Below are 16,992 nucleotides of genomic sequence, written 5' to 3'. Positions count from 1 at the left end.
AGCTTGCTTGCCACCATCCTGACAATCCCCCCATTATCCCCCCCATCCTGATTTACCTTAGATCAGGCTGCCATTTGTAACATGATCTAACCTCCCCTTAACATCCCCAAATATTTGTACCTAGCCCATGGGTTTGTCTTGTGAATCAGGTGTAGGTGTTTGCATACCAACAGCGAAAACACTACACAACATCATGAAAAGGATCTCAAAGCATCCCAGGGTGCCTTGGCACCCTAGTTAAGAATCACTGTCATAGACACATGGGATTAACATTACTTTCAGTGGCATTAATGTAAATCTTTAGTAACTGCACTGACTTTATTTAAGCAACTGCAGATTTACACTGGTGCAAGTGAAAAGTGCCATTCAGACCATTAAGTCTGTGAACAAGCAACATCTTAGAGAATCTATGAGAAATTGACCACTTGGATGTTATATGTAGCCTACAGGTATTCCTAAATAATTAATCTGCCTGATGGTTCTTAAGGGTTAATTCATATATTGCTAGAATAGTATTAGAGACAGCTTCCCTCTGAAACCATCAATACATCAAGATAGCTGATTGAAGTGAGTAATAAAATGACAGGATTGGGATATGACAGGCTCATAAAGTACTTTTCATGGGTATTCTAAAATCCATAGATCAGCCAGAGATCTCTCAGGTGGCATGCAAATGTGATTTATGATGGATGTACTCCACTAGGTAGCTTCCATTTAAGATGCTAAAATGTGCAAGAACTATTTAATCACTATCCAACTGTTTTACTGACCAGCAAAATGAGCCAAATACCATTGCAGTATGCACTGACCTATGAGACAGTCTTACATTAGAACTTAACTTATTGGTGTTTCCAGTACAGCGTAATGAAGAACCATAAAAACCGTGATTTATGTGGGACAGGGAGTTTATGATGTTATGTGTCTAACAAGCACCTGGTTTCCCTGACGTGCACAGAAAAGTTAGGAAGCTGCCAAAGAAAGCGATTTGCCAAGAAAATTGCCTAGGGCCTCCAAAGTTGCACACTAATAGCACCTGTCACAGGTAGATTAAAGAGAAAAAATACTGACACACATGAAATTCTTAAAATCATGTAAAAGCTACTATATTCTTCAGTACTGACCTAAATATGAAATTTATCACAGACAAGGCCTTAGGAAACCTGTGGGAAAGTTTGTGGAGTTTTTTCCAAATTTGACTGTTTTTTTTCCAAATATGAATCAACATACATTAACTGATTACATATCACAATGTCTTAGGAAATTACTTACACCATTAATATATATTTTAAAATAAAATATTTTTTATTTCATCCAATTCTGCTTCTTGGAAATTTGTCCAATTTTTTAATTGAAATTTCTGCTTTGAAAATGGCAAGCAATTTGGACTCTTGGGGCATGTCCACACACGCAGGCACATGTGCTTGCAGCAGCTCAAACAGGAGTAACACAAATTTGAGCCAGGGATTTGTGCCTCAGTGCACATGCCCAGACATGCACTTTGGTGTGGGGCAAGTTGTGCCACTTGGGGCAAAATAACCTTGCCTAGCTACTCCTGGATCTGCGGCCAGGGGGAGCTAGAGGCTGGGGCCAATGCTTGTGCCACTTAGTATCTGGGGACACTACCCCTTGTGCCAGCTGGACTGCTGAAGCAGCCCTAACCTGGAGTGGCCCATGCACCCTCTACCCACTGCAGCAGTCTTGCAATGGGGGCTGCTACCTGGTTGTGACCTGCTGCCACTTGCGACAGCATCTGCCCCCTTGGACCTGTGGCCCCAAGGCTGCTCCCCTGCCAGACCTGGATGGGGTGCCTCCATTCTGCTATCTGGGCAGCTATTGCCCAAAAGAGGTGCTCCTTGCAGTGGCCCAATTTGAACTGTCATAGCAGGTCCTTTTGGCCCCAAATGGCCAAGTGGTCAGCCACCTGGTCTGTCCTCCAGCTGGGTCCCCAGTGCTGGCCCTGGGCAGGCTCCTCTGCATGGGTCACACCACTTGTCTCACCAGTAGAGATCCTGGTGTTCCCTGTTTATGAATTGCAAATTCTCTGGTAAGAAACCCAAATTCTCTTATAAAAATACCCCAAATAATGTTCTTCCACTATTAAAATGAAGCACCACTATATATAGAGAGGGCAATGTTTTATTGATATATTTACAAGTGTAAAACAATGTGGGGGGAGAATTTGCAGGTGGGTATAGGGTTTGTGGAGGTGAGGTTTGGGAGGGGAAGGGGCTTGTGTGGGGGTTTGTGGCTAGGTATGTGGGTGAGAGGTTTGTGGGGTGGCTTGGGGACGTGGGTGTTATAGGTGGACTGTGGGGGGACTGTAGGTGTGGGTGGCTGTGTAGGGGGGCTGCTCAGGATGGCTGGGTCCCCTGCCCCCCACAGGGTGCAGCCCCCCTGCACAGCACACGGACTGCCCCCCCTGCAGGGCCCACAGATTCCCCACTACAGGGACACAGCTTCCCCCCACAGGGTACACATCCCCCCCTGCATGGCACACGTGCCCCCACAGGGTCTCAGCTCCCCCGCAGGCCCCCTCCCCCACTGCAAGGCCCACAGCTTACCCCTGCAGCAATAGCAGCCATGGGGTGCTCAGGGCCCACTGAGGCCAGAGCCCCCAGTGGTGTGGCATGGCTCTGATCACCTCAGAGCCGGCCCCACTTGTGCCGCCTGTTGTGGGACTGACCTGGCTCAGTGCAGGGCTGCACAGGGCCATGCAGCTTCAGGCAGCCCCGGGGCTGTTCGGGCTGTCACCTGAAGGCCAGCACTGCTTGCAGGGAACACATTTCATGTCAGGCCAGGTCCTGCCTCTACAGGCCCCATGTGGAGGCCCGAGCCCCTGCTTGTCTCTGGGCATGGTGGAGAACTGTGCTCTGCACTGCTTTTCTTTGCAGTGTTTTTATTTGATACCTGGAAATCCAGGTATCAAATACTGAGCCTGAGCTGCAAATGTGCAGCATGGGGAACATTATTTCATTCTCAGTGTGCCTCTTACAGCATCTCAAACTGGTTTACCCCTGCCTCTGCCCCTGCCAGTAGCACCCAGTGCCCCACTGCTCCAGCCCAGATCCTGCCAGCGATGACCAGTGCCCCCTGCTGCCATGGTGCTGGTCCTGCTGGCCCCAGCAGCCCCCCTCCCATCCTGCACAGACCCCAAGAGAGCTGTGCGCCCATCAGCAGGGGCCAGGGCACATGCTGCAGGAGGCCCTGCCCAACTCCCTCCTCCTGCACTCCCTGCTCCAGCCCACTTGCCCTGCTACCCACCCCCCCCTACCCTCTGCCCACCCTCAGCACATGGGTGAAACAAACAAAAAAAAGGATTGCCCTCACAACCCACACTCCCATCCTTCCCCCCTTAACAAGCAGTGCCCCTCCCCTACCTTCCCCACCCACCAATAATAAAAAACCCACTTACAAGAGATGAACTATATACATGAGGCAAACTATATACATATTAAAAACTATTTACAATATTTTCGCTGTTCAAGACCAGAGTGGAGGGGGGTCACGGGTGGCCTACACTTCCAGGCCTAGGGGGCAGAACCACAGGGCAGGTGCCCAGCACCCCAGACCCTGGATGTTCCCCTGCAGGTCCAGGGGCAATGGTGACAACAGCATGTGGGGGGCCTCATGTGGGTCCGGGTCTTTGGCTGCATGGTGTGGGAGAGAGTGGTGGGGCCAGGCCCAGGTAGGTGGCGGGAAGTCCAGGGTGAAGCCTGAGCTAGGGGTCTGGCAGGATGGAAGTGCCTTAGGACCATCTCCCAGGGCAAGGTGGGGGCCTGCTGTAGGGCAGCACATGGGACCCAGGGGCCCTGCATGGTCATGGGCAGGGACCAGGCAGCAGGGGATATGTATGTGGGTGCCAGGGCCAGGGGGGTTTCCAAGGCCTGGCAGTCAGTGTCCCTCTGCTGCTGAAGCTATTCTAGGTGCTTCTGCTCCAGGGCCTTCATGCGGGCCCAGTGTTTCTGCTGCATCAGGTCTCATGCCTCCACCCTGGCAATATCCTCCACCCACCAGGCCTGCTCCTGTGCTTCCTCCACCTCCCATTCCTCTGCCACCACCATCAGCTGTTGAAGCAGCAGGGTCCAGTCCCTGGTGCACCGCTGGTGCAGCCAGTGCATCCCAGACCTCTCCAGCAGTGGGTCGCAGTGGCCGAGGTGGCCTTCCTGAAGAGACTGGTGGGCTCTCTCCTGCATCCAGATGTTGGCCCTGCAGAGGCAAGAGACAGAAGCTTTTTGTGAGAGTTTGCAACATTTCAGAGATAAGATGCTCTGCATCAGGGGCCATGTGCTGCCTGGCCTCAGATCAGGGTTTCACCATGCACAGGTGCCCAGGGACCATAGTAAGTCAGCCAGGTAGGCCTGGCTTGCTTGGGCCCTGGCAGCCACTGGATAAGACCCCTATCCCACCTTGCTCCCCTGGGGTCAGTGGGCTGCTAGGTGCTGGCCCCAGGCAGCCTGCCTCCCCCAGCCCCTTCCCAGGGTGAGCCTGACCAGGCTGCTGGCAGTATCTGTTACCATGGCTCCAGACCTCACTCCCTGCCTCTCTCTCTGCAGGTCAACTGCTCTGATGTGCTGCGACCCATCCCACATCCCCTGGGCTCCCAGACAACTGTGGTTGTGCCTCTGCCCTCCACAGGGGCCTCTCTGGGGAGGCACCCCAGAGCCACCCTTCCCCTTCCTGCACCGCTGCTGTGCCCCAAGCTTGCCCCTGCTGTGTGTTCCTTGGGTGGCGCATGATGAGCTGTTTGTGCAGATGGAGGGGTGCCTGAGCCAGTATGTCCTGCTAATGATGATCCTTCTGGTGCACCAGGCACACCTGGTCTCCTGGTTTGGGACCTTGAGTGGTATTGGGGCAATCATAGGCTGCCCTGCAACCTCTGCCACCACCTGGAGGGCTGTTTGTCACCGTGCTACACATCCCTGCCCCCTGCACCAAGGAGGGCATTGCTGTTGGCATCGACACCTTCCTCAGCATGTGACAGGCCTGTGCCCACCCATCTGCAGGGATATGGGCTGCTGAAAAAAGTTCTGAATGGTGTTGCACCTCTCTGTGTGCTGAGTGGAGGGGGGGAACTCAGGGCCAGGGGTATGCAGGTGGGCCGGGCAGGGGTCAGGGCCAGGGGTAGGGACTTACCTTGTGTCTGGGGATGGTGAGGCTGGTGGCTCAGTATGGGCCTCCCCATTGGTGATGGCATCCAGCTGTGCCTCATGTCCACAGCCCGCAGTGCATGGTGGGTTAGCACCCTGCCAGGCCCTATCCCCTGCTTGGGGAGGAGCTGACACTGCTGGTGGCTGGTAGTGTTGTAGCTGGCTGCTTCTTGTGCCAGAGTTTGGGGCTGTGCTGAGGGTGAGGCAGCCGCTAGACAGGGCTCCCCCACGCTGCCAGTGGATGCAGCAACCGGGGAGGAGGATGGGGCAGGACTCTGAGGGTCCCAGGTCAACTCCTAAGGTGACATGTCACCGGAGGTGTCAGGGTGGGTTGAGGGACTCAGGAAAGCTACCCCTGCTGGTCGCACTCACGGGGGTGTGGTCTGACTCCCAGGGTGCCAAAATGCTGGTCAGCTGCTGCATAAAAAACATGATCTTTTGGGCACCACCAGACTGATAACTGAAGTCGGTCACAGCCATCCACTCTGCCCACAAGACCTTGACCTTTATGTGGCATTGCAGCACCAACCAAGAATGCCTGTGATCCTGCATTCCACCCAACAGGGCTTCATAAATGTGGGCATTCAAGCACCTGCCCCACTTGAACTGCCTCTGCACTTCCGCATGGCCCCAGAGTGCCATGAGGTAGCACACCTCCTTCTGGGGCCAGTTGGGGACCCTGGTGGATGGCACAGGTGCGTGCACATGGGCAGGGCCAGGGCTCAATGGGGAGGAGGACGATGACATGGTAATCCCGAGCCAGCTCTCTGGGTCCCTCCATGGCTGTCCCTGCATAGGCGGCCCTGGACAGCTGTGACCAGTGCCTGGTGCAGGGGCATGACCAGGGACTGGGAGCCACACAGCAGAAGCACCTCATCACAGCACCTGCAAGCACAGGAAACAGTTGGGGGTGAGCAGCAGCAGGGAGCAGGTGCTGCCCCTGCTGCCAGAGAAAGCCAGGAAGCAGCCCTGGGGGGATCTTAGGGCTGGGCAAGGGGCACAGCAAGCTGCAGCCCTTTGTAACACTCACCTGTGGCCAAGCAGCAGCTGTGGAGGGGGACAGGCCAGGCAGAGGCAGTCTATGGCTTGTGCATGGGGGCACACGGGGCCTGCTGGGCTCTTGTACAGATAACAGGCTCATTCAGGCTTCTGGTGTGCGCGCCCCAGGGCACAAAATGGCTGCAGGCTTTTTTAGCCTGTAGCTAGGGGTTGCCAGAGAGCAGCCCAGTCCTGGAGGAGGACAGGCAGTCATCCAGGAGCCCTGGGGCTTGGCTCAGGCCGGCCCCCAAGTGGCTGGAGAGAGCTGTCATTAAAGTTAGTGCTGGGTTGTGTCTAAAGATGTGCTAATGTGCTTTAACTAATCGCGCCTAAATTTGATACCTGCCTTTGCAGGTATCAAACTTAGGTGTGATTAGCCTAAATTCACCATTTTTTATGTTCATTAAGGATGCACACATGTAGACATGTTCCCTTAATGCGCACTGAATTAGGCTAATGAGCATTAACGCGTCTTGTGTAGACACACCCATAGTTGACTTCTACAGGGTATATGGATATCTCAAACTGAGTGAGCTGTAGAAACAAAAAGTAAATGAGCAGAATACAGATTGTATGAAAGTGAAATAAATGCTTTTACATATTAGCAAATAAAAAAACAAGTCCTTCACCACAAACAGGTACCATGCATAACATATTGAGTGTGGTATCTTTTATTACATAATAATATTTTTCTTCTAAAACCTTTAAAAGTATTATTCACAAACAGGTTTTCTCTGTTTAACACTATGTGCTGACCTCTATATCTTCACAAAGAGGCTGTGTCCAGTTAAGCAGGGGGGTATGCTTGCAGCAGCACAAATTGCCTCAGCGCACACCCTTGCATATGTGCTTTGTTACAGGACAAACTGCAAATGGGTAAACTGCTGTTGCCCAGCACCTATCAGCTCTTTAGCCAGGGAGATCTGGAGGCTGGGGCCAGCATCTGTGCTGGCCCCAGCAGTCTTACCTGGTGTCCTGGTGGTGTGCTGGAGCAGCAGGGGCAGCATGGAGGCCAGGCCAGCAGCCAGACCATTGTGGTGGCACAAAGAGGTTTGTGGGATCACAGATTGTATGCCCCTGCTCATCTGGACACAGCTAGAGAATTCAACACTTCTGAAAGTGTTGTGTTTTATGATCAGTTTGCACTCAAACCAAAGTGTTAGAGGTGAAAAATAAAGAAATAAATAAACAATAAAAGCCCCCTGTCTAGTGCAGCCCTTCTTGTTGGTCTTACAGATAAAGCCACATTTAGGGTGGGGCATGATCCTCAGATCATCAAAAGCAAAGGCATTTTGTCCTAGACCCTAACTCATGCTTCTCAGCTTAGCATGGTCTTCCTGGACTAGTGGGAAAACAGATGACATTTCCTGTGGACATGACAATGTGTTGGGCACCACTTAATTGTGGTTTATGCTTGGAAAGTGTTTACTACATTATGAATGCTACCAGAAAAATGTAATTGCAAGTGGCCCGAGAACTTTCCAAAAAGCACACAACTAAGTCTAATCAAAACATAAGTGTGAACATTTTATGAATAAGCATCCATATTTGTAAGCCTGTTCTCCACCTCCCAAAACTTTTTTTATTATAAGATATCAGAAGCATACCTTTTTGTTTTCTGTTACCCCGTATATTAAAACATCACAGTCCGCAATCTCTTACCTCAAAATTGCTAGAGGAGAAGGAAAATGCAAAACTCCTCCCCATTATGTTATATGAACTGGTTTACTTCTGAATAGTACTTTTCCATCTGTTAAGAAGTGGATTAAAAAAAACACCATACACTTGATTTACATAATGGTAGAATTCCCTTGTTGAACAGGATATATGAATATAACCTGAATGTCCACATTCTGGAAAGTTAGTGGGAATGCTATTTTTGGACAAGCCACCTTACTTTCTCTTCCAAATCTGGGAAAGGCATCAAGGATGCAATTTCTGGGAAAGCAAACTGAGGTTTGGACTAACATTAGGTAGCTACTGGTTCTTTTGTGCAGCTGCCAAAAGAATTGTTTATAAAACCCAGGTATTTGCGCCATGTGGTAAAGAATATGAATTTCATCACAGACATTATTTCATCACATGAACAGTCTTAACAGAAGCATCGTTATGTCACAGAATACAAGCATTTTGTGTAGAAACTGCATTCTGGCACAGAATTTAGGTTGATATTTTATAGCAACCAGCTTTCTGCCAATATACTGTAAATATAGTATTTTATAACCAAAGTAAAAGTATACCCTCTGTATTAGAGAGCAAATAGTCATACACATATATAAATAGTGGGATTTTACAGAAGAAACTTTGAACCCATTAGCCTTTTATTTATTAAAAACAAGGAACTTGGACTCATTTAGAACAAGGCAGATGAAGCGAAAAATAAGTGTAACTTTACATTTTGCATTAGTGCAATGACTTTTTCATAGGTTTTAAAGATACCCATTTTTTCATCCTCTAAAATGTTTTGGAAGCATTCATTAGTTTTGGTCTCCATCCTTTCCCCTTGGAACCTCATGAACTACTCAGTGATGACAGACGTGGAGAAATGAATTAGATCAAGAAGTACTTAAAAATTCCCTGGTGGTCCTGCTTCAGGCAAGTCATAGTGGTTTTGCTTCCTGAAACCTCAGTGTACTTTCACCTTCTGTGAAGAAGATGGAGAATTTTCTACTTCTGACAAAAGCCTTCTTTTGAATCCTATGCTGCCTCTTACTGGTAACTCCTAAACAAAGTTGGGAGACATTCTGCTTCTATTTTTCTGGGCCAGAGCTCTATTTTCATATCTTTCACTTCCCATTAGGAAGGTTCTGAACATATTTATCTTCCTACCCACAAAATATTTTGAGCCGGGGGCTTCTTGACAGCCTGTCTAGGGAATTTCCTGGTTATTCATGAAAGTCTTCTCTTGTGTCTGAACTGTCTTTACATGTGTTTTATCTGTGACTTTGGAAAGCAGACCTTTATCCTACCATCAGATTCAACTGCATGGATATTCTGGGATTCTTGCCCCTCCTTTCCCATGTATTTTTCTCTTTGAGCATCTTCTTAAAGTTCTAGTCTGTATCAGGTCCAATCATGGCCCTTTTCTCTTACCTAGTCATTTGTGCAACTCTTCAAACCAGAATTATTAGGGCAAATATTTATCATCTGTATTCTCAGTTTATACTTCCTTGGGGACAGCAGCCTTGTGTTCAAGTTTTCAGCTTCTTTCTATCTTGTACTGCGGGTAGTGTTCTCTAGCATATGCAAAAATGATTAGTGACACCACAGCAATGTCATTCCCCTTGGAAATACCCAGGTACTTGGAGGTTTTTTTTCTCATTGGGACTGAGAATTCATAGCCCTCTCCTGTGCTTCAAGGACCATCTATTATTTTCAGTTTTGCCTCTGGGCACCATTTGCCTTTTAGTTCTTAACATGCTTTATAACATATCATATTCAGCATCACCTGTTCCTCCACATTCTTCCTCATAGGAGTTGGGTTAGCCCTATACCTTTTTTGGATGGAGACAGTGGAGGACTCTGTGGTATCAGCATTATTGGATGGCATTATAAAGAAGGCCTCTCTTTACCCTACTAGATCCCTTGTATTTTGTTCTCTAGTTCCTACTCTTTCCTGAAATAGTCTGCCCTCTAGCTTAGTTGGAGATTATTATATGTGACTAGATCTTTTTTGCTTTCTGCATTTGTAGGCTAATGGTGTCAGGAAATACTGATCCCTGTTATGGGACCAGATGCAAGCTTTTGAGACCCTGGAACAGGCCTGGGTGCTGGGCCCAGGAAATTTCAGTGCAGTCACTTTTATTGACATTCTTACATGTCACACCTTTAAAACTGACATTGTGATACTGTCACTCAACCAGAGCTGGCCAAAATATGTAAAGTTAATTTGTGAAAAAATGTAGAAGTTACTTCCACTTTATATTATTCATAACAGATTCAGTTCTTCTTTTTTCAATTTTTGGGGAAATACTTTTAATATTCAAGAAAAAAGTCTATAGAAATCATTGTCAAAATTGCTACCAACCATTTTTTGTTATTGAAAATTCATATGGCAACAGTACTGTATTTTCAATTTTGGTGATAGCTTTGAAAACCGTCACAAAACCAGAAATTTTTAAATAGTTTTCTACAAATGTTTTTATTTTTGGAAAAGAAAAAGGTATTTTTGACAAAAAGATGTTGCAAAGACTTTGCCCAGCTCTACTCTTGACTATTTTTCCCCAGTAAAATGAATTAGGTCAGCCAAGCTTCCTGCACAGTCTTATGACACCAAGAAGCCAAAGGGCTCTGCCTGCCCAGGTCTGCCTACTTGCAGGTCTAGTCCTGTAGAATAAGCACTTCCTCCTGGGAGTTGCTGAGAACAGACAAAACCCACTGCCTGTAGTGAGAGCTGAGGGCTCTCATTACCTTGCAGGATCAGATCCCAACAGAGGGAGTCAGATTCAGGTGTGTCTTCTTTAACTGGTTGCTCTGCTGAATCCTTCCAGAGGCAAATAAGTGAATTTGATGAGAATTCTTCCTCCTTTGTTGCATTGCTCCTACACATTCCTAAGTTTAAGAACTCCATCAGACCGCCGGGGACAGGGGAGGCATATGAAGAGAAGAAAAAATTACTTATCTCTGTTTTCCATTCTTCCTATTCCCCAAACATACTTCTCTCCTACTTCCCCTTAGGGATTGTTTCTCAGGTGTATGTGTTCTTTTACAAGAGATGTACCTCATACTGATGTAATCTTTTTATGTAATCTTTTTTATGGTATATCTAGCTTTTGCAAACTATATCTAACTGACTACTTAAGGCAACTTACTGATGCTGGGAGGGGTGTGGCATGTGTGTGTTAAGAGATGCTTGCAGAGCACAGCGTGTGGGATGCGGAGGATTCCTGGAATGCCTCCCTAACACTAGCAGGATAATGTCTCCCTGACACTTGTAAGATAGCAAGAAGTTCAGAAAAAGGTCTCATTATAATGCTAAAAATCACACCCCTGGGCAGGGCAAAAGTATGTTAATGAAACATATATGTATGTAAATGAAATACATGGCTAAAACATAGGTATAGAGACATGCTCAGTAGAGAACGTCTTATGTCAGTGGCTTGTAACCAATCACTGAGCGATACACTTGCAAACATATGTATAAAAGGTACCCAAAGGTAGAAACCGGTGGTGCTTGCTTTGCAAACGATTGCCAAGCACCCCTCTCTGCGCAGACTGGAAACAATAAAGATTAAGTTGAATCCTCCACCCCTGTGTGTTCATTGGCAATAGCGCACCGGGCACGAACTCACACTGTCCGTTGGGGACAACAATACAGCTGAATCAATGCAGATATTGAAAAGAAGTTAGATAAAGAGCTGAATGTGCCATTTGAAGAAAATCAGTAGAAAAAGTTCCTACAATTTGAAGGCAAATAAAAGTCAGCGAGGGGCAACGTTAAGATTAATTAATGACACAGAGCAGACCTGATACCTGCTCAGCTGAGCAGACAGGAACTGAGGGCCAAATCCAAATCAACCTTATAGGCCCTGTAGGCTGTGGGCATGGTCAGTGACTGACAGACCACACTGAGAGCTGCAGACTGCAGACTTAGAAAAAGCCTAAGTTATAAAGAGTATGTCCTTAAGCTTGATATAATCAATAAGTTTGCACTACCCATAAGCAGTAGCTTGGGAACGCAGAATAAAAATCTGTTTATCAAAGCCACTAATATTAGGCTAAGCCAAGTATGCATAACTGTTTGTTTTGGGAAGCGCTTAATAGTTCTTAAAGTAACAGATGTTTTGCCATTTAATTAGAGCTGACTTGCCTATAGTCAGCTAGCATCCCACTGAAATAATAAGGTGTTGGTGTTAACTAACTATGGTTGGGCAGAACCAGGGTGGATTTGAGGGGAGTAGTTGCATTTCCCCTTCAGCAGTATGGCTTCTTCTCAGACATCAGGCAGTGGTGGCTCAGAATAAGTGACTAAATGGTCCAAGGAGTCAGCAAGAAGGAGAGTGATTCTGTAGCCCACTGAGGAGGGCACTCCCTTTGCAGAAGAGGCCTGGGTTCAGTCTCTCCTCCCAGGAGTGCTTGTGCTTTTTACATTAAATCTTAAAAGCAGAAATAACCCTGGGAGTAGGAATCAGAACCTAGGACTCTCCACTTCCAAGGGAGCAGCTACATCACTAGGCCACAGCATCAGGTCCTTCTTGCTTGTCTCTCTGGTCCCATGACTCTTGCACGAGTGACCCAGTTTGAAGAGCAGTGGTAGAAGTCTGCCCAGGCTAGCCCACATCCCGGTAATTAGGGCATTCTTCTGGGAAATGGGAGTATCCTCAGACTGAGGAGAACTTAGAAGTCAGGTTTTTCTCACTTCCTGGGTGAACAATCACTTCCTCCATCTGTATTTTCTAGCAAGCAGCATACATACCCTCAGTGTCAAACAGTCGCTAGGCATGCTCTGTGGAACTGGGGATTTAAGTAAACTTTAGATACCTCTCAGATGGATTTGGATGGCAACAAAGCCTGGAAAGAATTAATTGTTGATCTGTATTGCTTCTGATCATGAACAGGAGCTGAAGTCCGGAAGCTTAGAGATCTTTTCAGCCACAGTGAGGTGTCTAATGAATTTTGACACCAAGGTGCAGTCACTCCAGTCACAAAGTATGTGTAATAACTTTATGGCTGGCTCCTATTACACCGTTAACTTAACTTATCACACCAGGCTGACTGGGGTTCCCAGCCTCCAGAGCACATGGGACCCCATGACTCCCATATGCTCCTAAGACAGAGTGCAGTCAGCTGATTGCTGCTCCCAGCCTCTGGGATCTGTTGGAGCCAAGGGCTCTGATGAACCCCTGAGGCTGGGGGCCCCGATGAGCGGTCTGACATGACCCCGGGGGGGGGGGAGCCATGATCAGCTGCAGATCCCAGCTGCAGAGTGGTATCAGAGCCTTTGGCTCCAGTACACCCCCCTGGCTACAGCAGCTGATCCAGGCTCCCAGTCATGGGGGAGCACCATATGTTCATATGCCTGGGAGCCCCATCAGCTGATCTGGGCTCCCAGCCATGGAGGTGCATCATGGATTAGGATCCCAAGCTCCCCCTGGACCAGCAATATGACATGATGGGATCTGATGCTCAATCCCACAACCACACCTCCTGCCATTCACGTGTGACATGGCAGGAAATACAACTGTAGGGACTGCACATCATATCCCATTGTGCCTTTAACTGCACACCTGCCAAGTCTGACAGGTTCCAGTGAGGCAAGTAGGTTAGTACTGAAAGGTCTGGGTTGTATTCTCATTGACAACCCTAATGTCACTGTGTATACAGTCATCTATAACTTACTGCAGAAGTAATGCAAGATGCAGAATGTTATGAGTGAATACCCTTGGGTTTTCAGGAATGTACCACACCTGTCAACAACAGGAAAGTTAGTCTGATTAGGGTATCCTGTTACTCTTACTGTCATTCCATCATCTGACTTTATTGACTTGGAGTAGTACCAGGACAGGGCCCTGGGATGGAAATGAAGATTGGAGTAATTAAAAATAATGGCAACAGAGAAACAACTTTTTCTTGAACTGTTTCATTGATAATTTTGGACATTTAAACTCATTCACAGGAGGATAATCATTCTAGAAAAATGGTATCAGAGCATCAGATTAAAATAAACAAGCTGCCTTTAAGGAACTCTAGCAAACAATGCAAGCCAGATGCAGGAAAATTCATTCTCTCCCTACTACCCATGGGGAAGGCAAACATAATCAGGGTGGAGGTAGGCGTAGTTCTGAAAGAAGGAAGGTACAAATTGTAGGAATCATCAAAATGAAAGCAATGAGAGTAAAGTTGATGGGAGACAATGCTTGGGTACAGTGACAGGCTATATCCGTGCTCACTATATCCTTGGTACCTCTAAGGTGTAGAGAAAGATCCCAGTCTGCTTTTTCAGTTCTTTTTGTCCTGTTTGCGCTCTATCTCACTTTAGTCCTCTCTCGTTATACCGTGTTGTTCTCTGAAAAAACAGCCTCAGGTTGACACTTCCCTTGTCCTTTGCATCTGTTTCTGCATCTCCCTCCTGAACTTGTCAATCTTTCTCCTTCTGCTTTGTCAGTCAGATTGGAATGCCCCTCTGCAAACCAGAGGAAACAATCTCCTGACCTCTTTCCTCTTCAGCTGCTCTGGGTAATTCTGCTTTTGCACTCATTTAAAAGCTGCTGGAAGGCTTGCAGAGTCGTTGACATGATCAGTTTCTTATTTTCATGTGTGGCTGCAGCAACTGTGAAGCAAGGAAAGTAGCTCTGATTAATGTGAATAGTTGCTGCTATCAATTTGGAGAGTGCACGTGATAAGCGGCACCAATGTCCATTTCAGTCACAGATTAGCAACCAACAAAATATAATGCAGTTTTTCCTACATTCTGGCACATTTACTACTGAGCAAATCTTGTAATTCACTCCAAAGTCTGAACCTCATGTAAGACCAAAACTCAGAACAGGAGCAGAACACGTCATGGCTTATGCACATTTTAAAAATAATTGAACATTTCCTACATTTCCTGGGTAGAAGGAAGAATACAGAGTAGAATTCCTAGAGTAGAACACCTAAGGTATGACGTGAACTACTATGTAGAATAGCATTTAGATATAACATGGTGACTTATGATCCTCACTCCTTATAATAGGCAGACTCTGCTGGCACTGAACACTACATGAGCTTGAGCAAAGGAAGATAGGGCTCATCCAGGAAGTGGACTCACTCATGATTCTGTATGCCCTGTGCATGGGCATGCATACATGTATATGAAAACAATGCTAAACAAAAGTCCTATGGACTGACAGATGCTAAGATTTTAGTCACATCCATTTTATATCTAGAAGAAGAAGTTGAGAATTATGCTGATAGGGAAATATCTAGTAATAGAAAATAACTTCATATTTACCTAAGGACAAACTTTTGAAAGCAAGGAAATTCATAATTGAGATTCCATTGTTCCATATCTGTGTTCACTTTGGCATCATAAATTAACAATTTAAATCACTGGGTATGCATGAAGAACTAATATTTTGCAGGCAAGCTGTCTGCCGTCTCTGTGGCAAATAAGAAATGTTCTCATTTGTTTTGGCGAAATAGTTCTGTGGGGTCTATTGCCTGCATGAATAGAGTAGATTAGACAAAAGTGTGCATATGGAGAGTGGGATCTTGGATACTCTTAGAGAGTGAATATGGAAGATACAAATGGCATTTCCAGTCCACAGTTCATCACTTCCAACCATCAGTTATAGGACAGGCAATGGAAGGCTTCCCATTTCAGGTCTTCCGATTGCCATGGGCGTGATGTTCATCAAACAAGGCAGTTTTGATACATCCTAAAGGAACTGTAAAAAGCACAAACAGTATTTTTTCTTTATGCATAACAGTTCACCTGCAAAAATTTGTTTCTGTGCTGTTAGTTGTTTGTACAAGCAGGCTTAAAGCTGAGAGAAGCATTTTCTTCTTCAGCACACAAGCAACCTATGTGCTTGCATCCATCCTGTCCACATGATGTTATATCCCTAAAATCAAGGATTCTATTCTGATCACTAGCAGACAAACCATAATCTGTAAGGCCTCTGGTTTTCAGATTCCAAGTAAACCTCAGAGGTTCAGTTTTTCCTCCTTTCTTCTTGGCCTGTTTTTACAGTATCTTCAGGGGCAATTTTCCCCCTCGCTTGCTTTGGAGCATGCTGAATTTCTTTGCATTTAAAAATCTTCTCCTTTCTCTGGACAGGTTGAAAGCAGATTCTTCTCAATGTGTAGGGAGGCTCTGCTTCAGGTGAACAGGCTGCCTCAATGCTTGTTATAGTTTCTAAGGCTGCAGCACACACAGAGTCTACAGGGTCAAACCTGAGATCACCAAGAGCTGAAAACATAATGGATTCAAGTCAATGTACAGTACCAATAAGATTATTTTCCTCTGGGCATCATTATCTTATGCCTTTTCCTGGGCACCTCTCATATCCCCAGGAACAGAAGTCCCAAAAGTATATTTTCTAATGTACTTTATGTGCCAGGACAAAGACTTAGCTTTCTGCCCTACCCGTCACAAAGAATACAATCACCACAATCAATGTCATAGATGAGGAACAATTAAATTCCATTCCACAAGTCCTCAATTCTCATCTATACATGGATTTTAAAGGGTTGTAACTAGGTGTATTGGGATGAAATTAAGGGTATAAAGATGTAAGCCAGATATGAAAAATATGTAAATAGTGACATTTTAAAGATTATTAAATAGGCTCTGTTGCAGAGAAGGGCTGGAGATACTATTGCTATTACACAACTCAGTGAAAGAACAATCCTGCATTCTGATCACGAAATAAGGTCTCTCTTCTCCATTTCTAATTTATTTTATAAACCTCATTTGAACTGACTCTTCAATTTAAATAGACATAAAGACTGCTCAGTTCTGGGGACTGGAAATGGTCTATGGAGTCTTTCATCTGTAAATCTCTGGTTCAGATTCAACCTGGACCCAACATTTCTGAAAGGCTTTTCTATTGGATAACTAGGTGAAATGAGTTATGCATATAAAACCTGTCATACTGGAAAAAGAGTAATGGGCCATCTAGTTCAGTATCCTGTTTTGGCAGTGGCTGGTATGTGATGCTTCAGAGAAAAGCAAAATAAAAAACTCAGTAGGCCTTTACGGAAGTGTGCAATAGCATATCCTAAAAGAAATAATATTCTGAGTCTGATTCTAATCGTACACTCTTCTTACACTCAACTTTGGCTATACCGTGGTACCCTTGCTTGGCAAAGGGGCACAAAGGTG

At 46.1% G+C, this 16,992-nt stretch overlaps 1 protein-coding gene and 1 pseudogene across 1 annotated transcript in view; both read right to left on the bottom strand.

Moving 5' to 3' along the window:
- Positions 1 to 374: 374 nt before the first annotated feature.
- On the bottom strand, positions 375 to 9,735 carry LOC112549369 (annotated as a pseudogene).
- Positions 9,736 to 15,820: 6,085 nt separating this feature from the next.
- Positions 15,821 to 16,992, bottom strand: part of LOC106721884 (maestro heat-like repeat-containing protein family member 1) — a 66,705-nt gene continuing 65,533 nt past the window's right edge. Inside the window, exon 35 of the mRNA XM_014517328.2 lies at positions 15,821 to 16,077. Coding sequence (XP_014372814.2) covers positions 15,821 to 16,077 — 257 coding nt within the window. The remainder of the gene's footprint in view (positions 16,078 to 16,992) is intronic.

The sequence above is a fragment of the Alligator sinensis genome, unplaced genomic scaffold (genome assembly GCF_000455745.1).
Source record: "Alligator sinensis unplaced genomic scaffold, ASM45574v1 scaffold489_1, whole genome shotgun sequence".
NCBI classification, from domain to species: domain Eukaryota; kingdom Metazoa; phylum Chordata; order Crocodylia; family Alligatoridae; genus Alligator; species Alligator sinensis.
The sequence above is the reverse complement of the archived record's forward strand: the minus strand, read 5'-3'. Positions and strand labels throughout refer to the sequence as shown.